Source organism: Rhinoderma darwinii, chromosome 2 (genome assembly GCF_050947455.1).
Source record: "Rhinoderma darwinii isolate aRhiDar2 chromosome 2, aRhiDar2.hap1, whole genome shotgun sequence".
In the NCBI taxonomy this organism is placed as follows: domain Eukaryota; kingdom Metazoa; phylum Chordata; class Amphibia; order Anura; family Rhinodermatidae; genus Rhinoderma; species Rhinoderma darwinii.
The window spans coordinates 127664026-127680686 of record NC_134688.1 but is presented as its reverse complement, the minus strand read 5'-3'; the positions used below and the strand labels follow the sequence as shown (position 1 = coordinate 127680686).

Below are 16661 nucleotides of genomic sequence, written 5' to 3'. Positions count from 1 at the left end.
GGTTATGGAAAGATCCCTCATGGGACCAGAGATGTTGGGATTGCTATGGGTTCGATCTGCCTCGTACTCCTCAAAGGGATACTTGAGCCCAATCACTAAGGGAACGATGGCGGTGTGCCACACGGCAAAAGCCTTGAATATGTCAAAACAGCTCCTCTCGCCTCTTGCTCCTTTGAGTGTCTTGCCCTCATATTTGGGTAGACCGTCCGATAGAACAGCGGATTTTTGGAGGTGCTTAAATAAGGTACAAGTATCTGAATTGTGGGAACTAGATGGGCCGCCCGACTTGCAATCGGTTTTTAAGGGACGGGATCTGAAGCAACCAAACGCACTACAAATGGCAGATTATACAACTACCATTGGTATGTTCAAAGCTCAATCACCTCCATTAAAAGTAGACCCGACCTGGCTAGAAAATTACATATTATTACCGGCCACCCCGTCTAAAGTTCTGTCTAAATTGTATAAAGGCATTCTATTGGAGACATCTTCGCAAAAACCTCATTTTGTGAGACAATGGGAAAGGGATTTGGGCTTGTCTCTCTCCAAAGAGGAAGTAGGGTTTATATTGAAAGCCGCTCAGGGGTTTTCTAAGTGTGTACGTATACAAGAAAATTCCTACAAGCTGGTAACACGTTGGTACCGAACTCCGGACTTCCTATTTTCTATAGGTTTAGTATCTGATAATTTATGTTGGAGGTGCCGAGAGGGTCCGGGCACCTTCCTTCACATCTGGTGGTCGTGCCCCAAGATATTAAGCTATTGGAGGGGGGTTGAAAAAATAATAAATTCTGTCTGTTCCACAAATATTACACTAACATCAGCACTGATACTACTCTGGTTGCCAATACCTGATTTTACGCCATCTGTACACAGTCTTCCGACCCACATGATCTCTGCTGCTAAATTGCTAGTGCCTACCTTTTGGAGACAGTCTAACCCACCGACGGTGGAGATATGGTTAGATAAAATGCAGCAGATATGTAGATTGGAGGAAATGGCTGCCTGGATAGACCATTCAAGGGAGAGATATCTGAAAATATGGAAACCATGGCTGGTCCGGGAGGTGGGGGGGTCATAAGATAAGATATCCATAAACACTGTCTCCACAACTCAGCATAATTCTGTTATTCACGTCATGTTATGAATTAAGAGACCTTTTAAATTCAAGTCAAGTTGAGTCCTATTTGCATACTTTCAACCATTGTAATTTGGCAATGTGACATAAAGGCGTGACACCGGAGGATGCTACTACCATGTTCTTATTTTCCTGTATTATGTCTTAGCTATTTTGTACTCTTACTGAGATGCATGTCAGTTCAGGGTCTCCTGTGGGTTAGCTTGTATTGTGAGGATGTTGTTTCCTTTGCGATGTCTATCTGACGTCATTTTCAGAGAGTTGTAATGATACCCAAGACCTGTATTCTTGCTTTGTTTTCATTTTGCAAACCCTGATACCTGACTTGTATTGTATCGTATGATGTCTTCCCTTGTATGTTTTGTGTACCAGTTTAATAAAAAGAGATTTTGCAAAAAAAAGAAACTTTCAGAAGAAAACTGGACTGTCTAAAAATATGATAAACCCCTTGAAGAAAACCTTGTGGGGTCTACTTGCGTGAATGAAGTAATTTATGGGGTGATTCTAATCTTTCAGCAGCATTAGGCCCCCCAGAAAACAGTATGCGGCTATAAAATCAAGTGCAGAATTCCTGGACCGAAAAGGCCAAAAAGCCTCCTTTTATGCCAAGCCCAGGCACATGCCCGTGAATAAAGCACACATATTTGGTATCCCCATGCACAGGAGAAGTGGAAGAATGTGAAATACGATGAATTTTGTCCGTGGTCCATTTTGTGTGTGAAAAAGCTAGCATAAACTGACGCATTTGTTAAAAAAAAAAGCTAATTTTATTTTGTTCCATCTTATTCAAGAAACTTTCAGAAGAAAACTGGACTGTCTAAAAATATGATAAACCCCTTGAAGGAAACCTTGTGGGGTCTACTTGTGTGAATGAAGTAATTTATGGGGTGTTTCTAATGTTTCAGCAGCATTACGCCCCCAAGAAAACCGTACGCTGCTATAAAATCAAATGCAGAATTCCTGGACCGAAAAGGCCAAAAAGCCTCCTTTTATGCCAAGCCCTGGCACATGCCCGCACAGTGAATAAAGCACACATATTTGGTATCCCCATGCACGGGAGAAGTGGAAGAATGTGAAAGGAGATGAATTTTGTCCGTGGTCCATACCGTGTGTGAAAAATGCTGGTATAAACTGACGCAATTGCTAAATTCTTGCATTTTTTTTCCAATTTTGCCCACTTTAGAGAAAAAAATAAAAATGATATATACTGACAAATGCCACTAAAACAAAGCCCTATCTGTCCTTTAAAAAGAGTAAAATTCAAAGATGAACTTTATTCACCTGCAGAGTTATAGTCATCTAAAGAAGCGCATAGCAAAATTGTGAAATTTGCTCTGGTCATTTAGCTGTAAAACAGCCTAGTCCTTAACCGGTTAGTATGCGTATATAATACTTGTGGCATTCTATTATACTAGTCCTTCTCAATGAATTAGAATATCATCAAAAAGTTAATTTAGTTCAGTAATTCAATTAAAAAAAGTGAAACTCCTATATTATATAGATTCATTACACACAGAGTGATCTATTTACAGCATTTTTTATTTTCTTTCGTTCATGATTATGGTAACAGTTAATGAAAACCCAAAATTTAGTGGCTCAGAAAATTGGAATATTATATAAGCCCAATTTCAAAAATCTATGAAAAGCTCTCTTTCTTTCTAAAGATCCAACTACTGTTTCTGTCTTTCCTTTTGATTTAGCATTGCTTGCGGATACTGTTATTTGCATGGATGCTCCGGTTAATTTATAAACCGCAGTTGTCTGTCCTGTCGCTCTTTCAAAGGAAGAAGCTTTTAAACCCCTAGAACTCTACTTGCATATCATATTTATGGGAAAGAAAATAAACAACTTCTTGCATTTCATCTATTTAATTTGCGTTTAACTGATTTAAATCTCTTGTGTTTCTCATTGCAGGCGGATCACCTTATATAGCAACGAAAATAAATGAAGCAAAGGACTTACTGCAGTCTAGTGCAAAACAGTGACATACGAGAGATGAATAATTAATTTTTATTAAGCTTGTTGCTGCCAGGAAATATGGCGCACTGCCTTCGCCTGTCTACCTGTTAGCGAGATTTTTTTTCTTTTTTTTTTTTTTCTATAGTCCTTTTTTAAATATGTTATTTATACGGATTCTAAACATGTATATTTGATGAGAGAAACCATCCACAATCCTTTTATTTGAATATAACAAAGTGTGCAATGGTAAAACTACAACCAGATGTCGACATTATTATGGTAACCTAACCAGAATGCTGGTGACATGAATGACCTTCTGTTTTGCATAGCTGTACATTACATTTTTATGTATGGTTTAATTTAGACCTTTCTGCAGAATCTGAATGTTTTTCAGCCTTTTTTTGTGTATGTGCCCAGGCAAATAGACTTTGCTATAACCTTGGCAAGCTCACAAGAGTGGGAGCTGTAGAAACTCCATCACGTTCTATGCTTGGATCCCAGCTGTTCTTATAAGGGGCCATCAGCCGGCTTTGCTATCATCGCTCTCTCTTTGGACCATCGTCTTCATACATTGGATGCAGAGCACGTCCATATAATGTGGAGAAAAAAAATAATTTTAATAAAATGTTGAAGTCACTGCCAGCTTCTCCGTGCAGTCAATGTCTACTGGCTGAATAGAATGGAAAAACTCACAAGCATTCAACACAAACAAATTCAACAGGAGGGGAAGAATCTATTTTGTTTTATTTAAAGTAATATGTCAGAGCTGGCAATTATATAAAATGTAAATTATATGCGTAGCACGTTAGAAATGACATTTTATAGGACTCATCAAGAACCCCCTGAGATTTAATAAGCTGTAAGTTCAAAAGACCAGTTTATATGAGTGAGCAAAAAGACTATGCCCTGCTTCATTATGAATTTTCTGCTCTGGCTGGGAGATGCATAATATTCAAGAACAATTTAATGAACAGGCCTACTGTGTTAATGGAATATGAATTGGTGAGCTACAATACCTTTGTAATGTCGATTGTGTTGTGAGGTCAATCAGCCATGTGATATATTGTGCATGTAATGACCTATAAATGTAAGACTGCAGTAGGGGTTCCCTATAGAAAGCTTTAATTGTTATGTTCCCTGCTATTTTATTCCAATCTTCTAATTTGCTAATTTTTTTTCAATGCAAATGTTTTTCCCATTGTAATTTACCTTTTCCAGTTGTGCTTATTAAAACAAAACTCCTAACACACTGCAGAGACCACTATTTTTAGGGACTGAAGAGTGGCATAACATTTTGCCTGCATAATCCCGGATCTGTCTTACATTTGTATTTATGACCTTAATAAAGTAGTTTTCCTGGACGTTTTAATATTAATGGCCTATCCTTAAAATCCTGATAAACTTTTTTTTAGTCCGTTTCGGTATTGTGCAACGTCTGTGCTGATGGAGCTCAGATACTAAGAGGACTGATAATAAACAATATGGAAAAGTTAAAGGGAGTGTGCCGTCACTTTTTAATCATACCTATGTTGGCGCTCATCCTTCTCTGCTGTAAACCCTCCCCAACACCTACCCTCTGCTCTTGAGTGACTGCTATATTGATCCAAGAGCCGTCAATCGAGTGGAGGGGTTACAGCTGAGAAGACAGACACGTTACATTCATTAGCATATGACGCACGAGGATTAAAAGTTAATTTCCCTAATGTGGCTATCAACATGATTGATGACATAGAGGTATGATTAAGCTTGTCCTCTTTACCTATCTAGTGTTGTGGGGGGAGCCAAAAGGGGTGACAAACTTTCTTTAACCTTTTCGCTGTCAGGGTTTTTTTTTGACGTTTTGAACTTCTGGTAGCCGGGACGATTTTCACACTTTTGACATGTACAAATTAAAAACAAAATTCCCAAATAAAAAGCCATACTAAGCCCCCATACCTGTATATTTTCTGAAAGTATATACCAGGCAAATTGCTAAAATGCCACTCAGTATTTATATACACAAGCAGCGGCATGCAATTTTGTATTTTTTCATAAATAATGCATTTGATGTTGGGAACTAAAAGTGTGACCCAAGAAGAAAATTTAGATGCACCACACATCCTAAAAATAGAAGATGTGCAGAGTTCATACATACACACCTTTTGAAAAGTGAATGCACCCCAATTGCTAAAAGCAGACAACCTGACGATTGCAGTTGTCCACCTTTTTTATATATTTTTTTTAAACTTCAAATTTTTATTAGTTTCCAAATTGATAGAAAATAACATTTCAGAAAATGATACAATACCGCAAAAATGAGGGGTACTCGCAGGAACCCTAAATAAAACATCAATGTATCACTTATATACAACAGTGCATACATAGCAGAAAATAAATAAAGGAAAAAAAAAATAAGACAGTGAAAAACATGTACAACTTTTCAAACAGTGCTCGCGTGTTCACTCTGAAGATACAATATTAATACATCACTACAATTAGCAATACTTGTGCATGTTAAGAACCATGATCCTATAGAAAGTCCTCTAATAAATCCTTATAGACCCCAGACCAATTGATAGTAAACCACTCCAATCTGACTAATGTGATACCTGCAAATTTTTATGTTATCGAATTGCTTATATGAAGAACCTGAGTCGTGTAATATGAAACCCATATATCCCATCTGTTATCAAATGGAGTAAGGGAATGAGATGATTTAACCAACAGTCTTTCCATGTCATGTGCGAATTGTACATGTTGACATAATTCTTTGGTAGTTAGAGGAGAACGGGACTTCCAGGTTCTCGCAATCATGGACCTGGCCGCAAGTATAACATGACCTATCACTGTTCGCACATCTACAGCAAATTCTGACATGCCTATAAAACACAATGCTAATGTAGGTTGTATGTGAACACAGTAACAAACTTTATAAGACCCGCCGTTGCCAGCCAAAACGAGTAAACTAGGGGACAGTCCCACCAAACGTGTCTGTATGTGCCTATCAAGCCGCAGCCTCTCCAGCAATAATGTGGGTAAGTAGGGTTCAGTTTAGAAATATGTGCGGGAGTGAGATACCAGCGCAACATAATCTTAAAGGATGTCACCCAATAACTTGCACTCTTGTATATTCCCTTAAGAACATTGATTTCAGTGTACCATTCTGCCAAATGTATAGTAACATTTAGATCCTGTTCTCAGTTAAGAATATAAGAGGGGTCATTTATCAATTGTGGTTGCACTAACAGTTTATAAAACAATGAAATCCCTCGAAGAGCAGGACTAAGAGATGAAAAGAACTGGTATATAACCGTTGGGAATGTTGGTGAATGAATCGAGGTTTTGTGTAGTGCATGACGGATTTAGAGGAACTTATAAAAGTCTCTTGCAGGAAGGGAATAAGTTTGGGAAATATATTCAAAAGTGCGTAGTGAATCTCCAGAGTATAAAAGTCCAATTGTCTTTACACCTGCAGCATTCCAATTACGGAGATCTAGCTCAGGAATATGTGTTCAAGAATTGTATGTGTAAATCTACAAGAATAGTCTTATCTAATGCGGAGATACATGTACAAAGCAATTTCCATGCAGAAATGGAAGCTGAAATACTTGACAATTTATGAGAAACCGTGTAAAGGGGCGATGATGACATGCAAAATAAGGCATTTAATGGGATCCCCAAATGTGCACGTTCAATGTCCACCCAAAGTTTTTTGTGGGAATTGGTCCACCAAAATGTTGTTTGATCCAAAATAGCTGCCAGGTAATATTTTTTCAAGTCTGGTACTCCCATATCACCTTTAGTCCAGGGTCTAGTCATGGTGCTAAATCTAATTCTAGGTTTCCAACCTGCCCATATGAAGTCTGACAGAATTTTCGGCAATTTTGCAAAATAAGCGTTGGTTACTGCCACAACCACAGTCCAACACACATACAAAATGGAAGGTAAAAGTAACATCTTAACAATTGCCACTCTAGTAACCCAGGTAAATAGTGGTTTATTAAATTTCTGTACAAATTGGGACATCTTATACAACAACGGTATACAGTTACACCCGATAAGATCTTTGCTAGAACTTAAAGAAATACCCAAATAAGTAATACAATTATCTTGCCAAATTAAAGGAAAACTCGCCTCCAATGTGGATTTAGTTAAAGGATCTACTCCTACATTCAGGATTTGAGACTTAGGTTCATTTTATAGTATGATGCATTCCCAAAATGAGTAATTTGTTGGACAGCTGGAAGGGAAGCAATAGGGTCTGTGATAGAAAGTATTACATCATCTGCATATAAGGCTAGTGTGTGTGAGGAGTTGCCTATTGATATACCGTGAACATTACAATTGGTCCTGATATGCTCCGCAAAAGGTTCCATCACTAGGGTGAAGATAATAGGGGATAAGGGGCAACCCTGTCTAGTTCTATTAGTGATATCAAATTTGTCTGACAGAAACCCTGAGGAACATACTCTAGCAGCTGGATGTGAATACAACGCAAGAATAGCAGACTTTATCATACCCTGAAATCCAAACTTGTCCAACATTGCTGACAAATATCCCCAGAAAACCCTATCAAACTCCTTCTCCACATCCAAAGCTAGAAGAAGAGAAGGCGTTCGAGAGGATTCCACTAGCTGAACAAGGTCAATAAACCGGCAGGTACCGTCTGAGGATTGTCTCTGCCACAATCCCAACTTGGTCGGAATTAATTAATTTCGGCAAGATATGCACTAGCCTTCGCGATAAAATCTTAGCATAAAGCTTTAGTTCTGTATTGAGCAGTGATATCGGCCTAAAGTTAGCAGGAGTCGTGGGTTCTTTCCCAGGTTTGGGGAGAGTGATTATAGTAGCCTCCAACATCTCATGCGGAAAGTATCCGTCCACTGCGGCCTTATTAAAACTATCTACCAGAAAAATGTTTGAAGTACGAATTAGAAAACCCATCAGGTCCCGGGAATTTAAAGGGTTGCAATGTGAGAATTGCCTTCTCTACTTCAAGAGTTGTTATGGGAGCTGATACATAATCTAATTGACTCAAGGACGGACAGAGAAGGAAGACTAATGGCTCTTAATGTCATCCTTTATAGGCTAATGTACCAGTGGATCATTCTTTAAATTATAAATAGAGCTATAATATCTTCTAAATTGGTCTGCTATAAGATGTGGATCAGAGATTTTATTGCCTTGACTATCAAGTAGGAACGCAGTACGCGAATTAGGGGAAGTTTGTTTTACCCGTTTAGCTAACAAAGCCCCCGGTTTATTGTTTTGGGCATAAAATTACATCTTAATTTTTTTATAATAGTATTCATGCTTTGCTGCTAGTATGGTCTTCAACTGAATCCTTAGAGATTTCAGTTCTGACCAGGAAAGAAGAAGTCTAACCTTATTTTGAGATTCCAGAGAACGAATTTTCAAAAGCAAAGTATTAGTTTCCTGTATGCGTTTTTTCTTAGCTTGGGCACATGCTTGGATAAGGAGACCTCGCATAAAAGCCTTACGGGCATTTCATAACACGTGGGCTATCTACTGAATGTTTATTGGTAGAGATGTAACTTTCTAAATTATCCCTTAATGTAGTGGCATGATCAGGGTGGGTTAAAATGTGATCATTTAATCACCACTGAGAGGGAGAAGTAAATTGTTCTTGTAAGCTAATTTGAATAGGGGCGTGGTCCGACCAAGTGATATCCCCAATCGCAGAGAAACAAGTTTGAATGAGGGCCAACCTATTAACAAGAATTTTTTTTCTTGAGTATGAGTTGCGAGGAGGGGAGAGAAAATTAACATCTTTTTCACTGCCATGTTGACATCTCCAGATGTTGTAGAAACTGTCTTCTACAATAGAAGCCGCCAAAGAGTCAGTATGTCTACTAGTGGTGGTAGAATCTAGATTCGGGTCAAGTATTGTATTGAAGTCGACAACAATAATCACAAGACCTCTACTAATATTAGAAATTTTTGACATAAGGGAGGACCAAAATCTACAATATCTCCTATGAGGAAAATATACATTGACAAAAGTGTAAGTGACATTATTTATATCACAAACTAGACCTAAATAACGTCCCTGTGGGTCAGACAGTAGATCATGGAACGTAAAAGCCACGGAGTTGCGAATTACAATTAATGCCCCATTTCATTTAGCTGCACAAAACGCCATATATATATGAGACGTCTCAAGTAGTTAGAAAGTTCCGCTGGAGGAATCTCCTCGGGTATACCCGGAACTTTAATATTGTTACGTCTAGACCGGTCTTCAAAGTCAGTAGCTTTAAGTTTAAACCATTTAACCTCCACCTCTAGAACAGTATGAGCATCAACCATTTCATTGTGAGCCACAGAATATTCCTCCATCTTACGCTCCAGATGGTCCGTACGATCACCAATTTAATTTATGTTAAGTTGAAGTTTGCGAACCAAGGAGAAGACGCTATTATTTATACCGTTTTGCAACAATACCAGCATATCGTTCAATGTGTCAACAGTAAGGGTATGTTCACACGCAAACTCAAAAACGTCTTAATATACGGAGCTGTTTTCAAGCGAAAACAGCTCCGGATTTTCAGACGTTTTTGTAGCAACTCGCGTTTTTTGCTGCGTATTTTACAGATGCTTTTGGAGCTGTTTTTCAATGGATTCAATGAAAAACGGCTCCAAAAACGTCCCAAGAAATTACATGCACTTCTTTTGACGCGGCGTCTTTTTACGCGCCGCAGTTTGAAAACGACACGTAAAATTACGCCTTGTGAGAACAGAACACCGTAAATCCCATTGCAAGCAGTGGGCAGAGGTTTGGAGGCGTAATGGTGCCGAATTATGTCTGAAAACACATCGTGTGAACATACTCTAATAGGTGCATCTGAGGAAGGAAAATGCGAAATGTCACACTGATTAAAGAGGCTCTGTCACCACATAAGTGCCCTATCTCCTACATAAGGAGATTGGCGCTATAATGTAGGGGACAGCAGTGTTTTTTATTTAGAAAAACAATCTATTTTTACCACTTTGAGTGATTTTAGCTTTATGCTAATGACTTTCTTAATGCCCATCTGGGCGTGTTTTTACTTTAGACCATGTGGGCGTTGTACAGAGGAGTGTATGATGCTGACCAATCAGCGTCATACACTTCTCTCCATTCATTTCCTCAGCGCATAGTGACACTGCGTTTTATTCACTATGTGCTGTCTTATACTCACACATTCAAGTTACGGACGGGATGTCTACTCACAATCCCGACACTACGCTAACGTTTGTGTGGGACTTACAGCGGGGCAAACCGTAATCTTGCTGTAACCTGTCATTTACAGCGTGATCTCGCGAGATTACGCTTGCTCTGCTGTAAGTACCACAGAAACGTTAGTGAAGTGTCGGGATTGTAAATAGACATCCCGTCCTGGCTGTAAGGAATGTTTATTCACTGTCTAAACACTTCAGTAACGTTAATGTGTCAGTAAAGACAGCACATAGTGATATAGCAGGATCCCTATGTGCTGACTAAATGAATGGAGAGAAGTGTATGACGCTGATTGGTCACTGATTGGTCAGCGTCATACACTCCTCTGTACAATGCCCACTTGGTCTAAAGTAAAAACACGCCCAGTTGGGCATTAAGAAAGTAATTAGCATAAAGCTAAAATCGCTCATAACGTGGTACGCTCCGGCGCTCGTAGGTAAGGGTGCGAACTTCACTGGGGACACACGGCCTGAAGCACTGGAGCCGCTCTGTGCAAGAATGGAGCAAGGAATACTCTAGAATTATGGTGGGTGCTTTCCGGGTAGTCAGGAGAACTGTGGGAGCTCTAACAATGTCGGCAGTCTCTGTCTGCTGTGAGCTGCTATTGGAACCCAGCGATTAGAGGCCATCTTCTTCAGCGGCTAGACTCCGCCCCCAGTTGTCCACCTTTCTGTGACTTTGTGACAAAGAGGAATTATTTTTATTTTTTTTAAATACTTAAAAAATACATTTGCGCCAAACGCAATGTAAAAGAAATTAAATCGTTTTAAGGTGTGAAAAGTTCATATATAACCCAAACATCTACATCAACATGAACTTATGCTCTCAAAAACGCTAAAACATAGGCCGTGCAATATATAGCCATTATCCCCAAATGTTTTAAAAAAATATATATATATATTTATATATATATAACATCTAAATCTTTTGAGCGCGCACAACATATCATGTATAGAAATGCGACTTAATAATTTATACACATAGACACCTTCATTCAACTTCGTATCGAACAGTGACTGAGAAAAAAGTTGCATGAAAATTTAAGGGGAGTACTCATACCCATATATGGGGGAACCTAAACAAAAATAATTTTTATTGATTCCAGAAACTTTTTTTATAGGAAAAAATAGGAATCAATTGTATAATTTATTTTTAAATAGTTTGATTGCTACCTTTGATCAGCTTAAATTGAAAAATGGCTTGAGGGATAATGATCACTTTAGATATTACCAAGTATATCACGCATTTTCAAAAACAGAAAATATATCCATTTTCAAAGTCAGCACACATAAATGCATAGATTTTCTCACTTATTCTAGTACAAGTAAAAAAAATACTTTCACGGTTGTATTAATTTGTTAATAATCCTTTCACGGGGAAAAAATTGGTTCCCAAGCCAACGAGGATGGAATAGAGACATAGGACCTTTAGACGCTACCCAATGGTACAATGTATATAAAAATATCACACATGTTTCTCTTAATAGGGATCATAGTGCAATTTAACATAGTTCATAGGCTATATTATACCCTGAAAGCATTACAGAAAATCAAAGTAAGGGCCTGTTCACATCAGCGTTGGCTTTCCGTTGAGGGGTTCCGTCTGAGTTTCTTAGCTTCCGTTTGCCTCACCATTGCTATCAATGGGGACAGAAACATTGCCTAAACGTTGCCTAACAGAAAGCGCTAATTGTAGTCACTGGAATCACCCATCAGTACACATTTTGCATATTATTTGGAACTGTACAGATATCAGCTCTAATTGGAGTAAAGTATGTCAACACATGGAAAAAGAAGTGAAATATTTATTTTACATACACTATTGAATTAGCTATTCTTAATGCCACCCAAGACAGACTGACCGGAGACTATTAAACAATTAATGTTAAATTTTTCTTGCAAGATTATTGATAGCTAGAAGGTGGGCACTAAGGAAGACTCCATCAATTTAGAAATGGACGATTTTGGTGAATAGGCAGAAGGAAGATGAAAAATTTTTGTATAAGGGTATGTGCACACACACTAATTACGTCCGTAATTGACGGACGTATTTCGGCCGCAAGTCCCGGACCGAACACAGTGCAGGGAGCCGGGCTCCTAGCATCATACTTATGTACGATGCTAGGAGTCCCTGCCTCGCTGCAGGACAACTCTCCCGTACTGAAAACATGATTACAGTACGGGACAGTTGTCCTGCAGCGAGGCAGGGACTCCTAGCATCGTACATAAGTATGACACTAGGAGCCCGGCTCCCTGCAGTGGGTTCGGTCCGGTACTTGCGGCCGAAATACGTCCGTCAATTACGGACGTAATTAGTGTGTGTGCACATACCCTAAAAATAGTTAAAAGAAAGGGCACTGGAAAAAATAGAGTTCATCTTGACAGTGAACTTTAAATAGATAGTTCATATCTATAGATAATTCATATGGGAAATATGGGGGTAGGAGCAGGGGTAAAAATTATTATGTAGGGGCGTGACCTGGACGTGCATGAGAGCAGACGTGTGACCGAGAGCTCCTGATTGCTGAAGCTTACACGGGCTCAACTAAATTTCCAGCCCTGATTGCCTTATTTCTGAGGGTCAGTTCCTATACACCCCAGCGACTGGTCTGACAAAACTGCGGACGGCTGCTGACGATTTCTAGGACACCCAGTTCTGTGGCCTACTTCTACATCCTATCCTGCACTGTGGCGTGGAAGGCTGCCGGAAGTGTAACGAACGCCGTAGCATTGTTTCCCCGCTGAGGTACCGATTGAAACCCGTTGTGGTGACTCTTCTCCCTCCCACATTAGTGCCTGCATTCTGGCTCCTGATATTTGAAAACTTGACACCCTCATAGTTTATTTGTTGACTCACCTCATTTGGAGTACTAGAACCATTTTTTTCTAAGCTTCTTGGAAATAAGACATTACAGGTTTTTTTGGGGATAATTGCCATTTTCCTTTCCATATAGAGAGTGAGACTCACCTTCATACACAGTGTCTGAGAGTGTTTTATTCAAGGGGTCTCCTATTGAAAACTGTTTTAATCTACTTGGAATTGGGAGGGGGAGAAAGATAAAGGGTTACTATTGTACTAAGATATACACTTAATCTTCTAGTATGGGTGGCACCACGAGGAAGAAAGACCCTAAATCTAAACCTACTAAACTCACAGAGGTTTTCAATAATTCACCATCTCAACAGTTGGCAGTTCAGTGACGACTATCTATTCCACCTTCATCTCCAACCCCATCCTCTAGAGCAGACTCCCTGGACATAGACAATGGAGATAACCTGGACTCATATCCTGTATCTGAGTCAACAATCAAAAAACTGTTGGAATTCCCTGAGAGACTCACTGCACTCAGACATAAAACAAATGATAGGTGACCTGAAAACAGATATAATGGCCATAGCTTCACGTACAGATCACATTGAACATAAAATGGAAGCTTTTGCCAAATCGCATAACCTATTGATTGATGCTAACATTGTCAAATAGAGTACTTGTTCTAGAGGATAGGTCGCGAAGAAACAATTTGAGAATTAGGGGTATACCGGAATCGGTTTCTCCTGACTTAGGGTATGTGCACACACACTAATTACGTCCGTAATTGACGGACGTATTTCGGCCGCAAGTAGTGGACCGAACTCAGTGCAGGGAGCCGGGCTTCTAGCATCATACTTATGTACGATGCTAGGAGTCCCTGCCTCGCTGCAGGACAACTGTCACGTACTGAAAACATGATTACAGTACGGGACAGTTGTCCGGCAGCGAGGCAGGGACTCCTAGCATCGTATATAAAGGAGCCCGGCTCCCTGCACTGAGTTCGGTACGGAACTTGCGGCCGAAATACGTCCGTAAATTACGGACGTAATTAGTGTGTGTGCACATACCCTTACTCCTACAATACCTAACAGACCTGATGGTGCTGGTATTGCCCCAAAAGGCTACACTGGATCTCACAGTTGATAGGATTCACCGCATTATAAACTTCGACATATTGCAGCTCATCTTCCAAGAGATACTATATAAACGTATCTACTTTTACCATGTAAAGGAAGAATTCCTTCAAGCACTCAAAATCTCTCCGGCACTCCCAGACAAATTTAAAGATATTGCTCTATACCCGGATTTATCGGCACCCACGTCGTAAAAAATTTCTGCCTGCGACTAAAATCCTACGTGAGAAGGGTATACTTTACAAATGGGGCTTTCCAGTAAAGCTTATAATTTCCAGAAATGGAAATTATCATGTTTGCACGTCCCCAGATGCAGCCAAAGATTTGCTCCTTGACTGGGGCTTTCTTCAGTCGACAGTCCTCCTCGTAGGAATGAAACTCGTCCAGAAATGATCACTCCACTTTGGAAGGAAAAAGTCATGAAACATAGAACAGGGGACTGACTTTTGCTACATGACTAAGTTGTACCTGACAGTGCTTTGGGTCAGTTAGGACTTTCCGCAGTCACTTGATTGTCCACTGAATCCACATATCTGTGGGTTGATGAGTTTGTATAACTTTGGGACCCACCTCTTTTCCCTGAAAGAGGGATACAAAGCGATACTTTTCTTTGGCTGATTACCATGTTTACACTCATTTGCACTGTACCTGTTTGTTTTGTTTTTTTGACAGCCTCGAATCAGCAGAGAATCTTGGATTTTCTGATGGGCCTTAACCCCTGCCCTCTTTGGCCACTTTTGATCTTTCTGACAGAGCCTCATTTTTCAAATCTGCCATGCTTAACTTTATGTGGTAATAACCTCGGAATGCTTTTACCTATCCAAGTGATTCTGATATTGTTTTCTCGTGACACATTGGATTTTATGTTACTGGCAAAATTTGCTCGATACGTTCAGTATTTAATTGTGAAAAACACCAAAATTTAGCGAAACATTGCAAGAATTAGCATTTTTCTAAACTAAATGTATCTGCTTGTAAGACAGGCAGTTATACCACGCAAAATCATTGCTAATTAACAGGGGCGTAACTAGGAAAGACTGGGCCCGATAGCAAACTTTTGACTAGGCCCCCTCCCTCCCCTGGGTGCCAGACAAACCCCCCTTGTAGATAGTGCCTCCCTGTATATTCCGCCACACAGCGCCCCCCTGTAGATAGCACCATACAGCCCCCATGTAGATAGAGCTATACAGCCCCCTCCCTGTATAAAGCGCCATACAGTCCCCCTGTAGATAGCATCATACTGCCCCCTCCCTGTCAAGGGTGTAGCTAAAGGCTCATAGGCCCCGATACAAAAGTCCTTCTTGGGCCCCACCCCCCAACTTCTCATGACCGACGGCCCGCAGCTGCATCGCTTAGTCTCCTAAGTGACCCAACGATGCAGCACTAGCAGCCAGGGGCGTCACTAAGGTCTTGAAACCTCAGGGGCAATGGCCCCAAAACATATCCCCCCATAAATGTGTGTGTGTGTGTGTGTGTGTGTGTATATATACGACCCTATAGCTATGGATAGGATTAGATACAATGGCTCAGCAGACAGTACCACACATGATATGATTAGATATAGGACTCAGCTCACTGACATTGCGTCTCCAGCACTGGACCAGGAAATTTAAGATAATAATTGCTTTGCTTTTTTATGTGTTACAAATGTTGTCTTTTTTTTTTTTTACACCTTTGGTTGTTGAACTACTTCGGATTCAAGTACAACGTCATTGACGGAGTTTTTTTATTATCAATAAAATGGTTTATATGGGTTGTGTGGTGTTTTTTTTTTATTTCAATAAAATATTTTTTTATGTCCTTATTTTTTGACACTTTATTACTACCACCTTACTAATGGCCGCTGGCTGATTGACAGTGTCTGTTACTAAGGCGGGGCTTAATGTTAGACGTGCAGAGGCTAACACTAACCCCGTCTGCCACCAGGTGTGTCGGGAAGAGCCGGGTATGATTCAGCACCCGACCATCGGTAGCAGTGGTCGGGCACTGGGCCGGCAGCAGGCTGGTATTATTAGGCTGGGAAAGGCCAACAACAGTGGTCCTTCCCACCCTGGTAATTCTAGCCTGCTGCTGCTGTGTTATATGTGGCTGGTTATGAAAAATTAGGGGGGGGGGACACATTTTTTTTTTCCATTTAAGAAAAAAATATGATGTGGGGTCCCCCCCCATTTTTCATACCAAGCCAGATACAACACAGCAGTAGGCTATCATTACCAGGGTGGAAAGGACCACTGTTGTTGGCCTTTCCCAGCCTAAAAATACCAGCCAGCGGCTCTTCCTGGCACCCCTGGTGGTAATAATGGGGGTTAGTTTTAGCCTCTGCATCGGCTAACACTAAGCCCCTCCTTAGTAATGAATGCTGTCAATCAGCCAGCGCCAGGTGCGTAACTAGGAAAGACTGGGC

The 16661-nt window shown here is 40.1% G+C and overlaps 1 protein-coding gene across 2 annotated transcripts in view; it reads left to right on the top strand.

The window, feature by feature from the left end:
* Positions 1 to 4592, top strand: part of DNAJC15 (DnaJ heat shock protein family (Hsp40) member C15) — a 40388-nt gene extending 35796 nt beyond the window's left edge. For both annotated transcript variants that reach the window (XM_075852279.1, XM_075852280.1), the window contains exon 6: positions 3053 to 4592. In XM_075852279.1, the coding sequence (XP_075708394.1) occupies positions 3053 to 3123 (71 nt within the window). In that variant the 3' untranslated portion in view covers positions 3124 to 4592. The remainder of the gene's footprint in view (positions 1 to 3052) is intronic.
* Positions 4593 to 16661: the final 12069 nt, after the last annotated feature.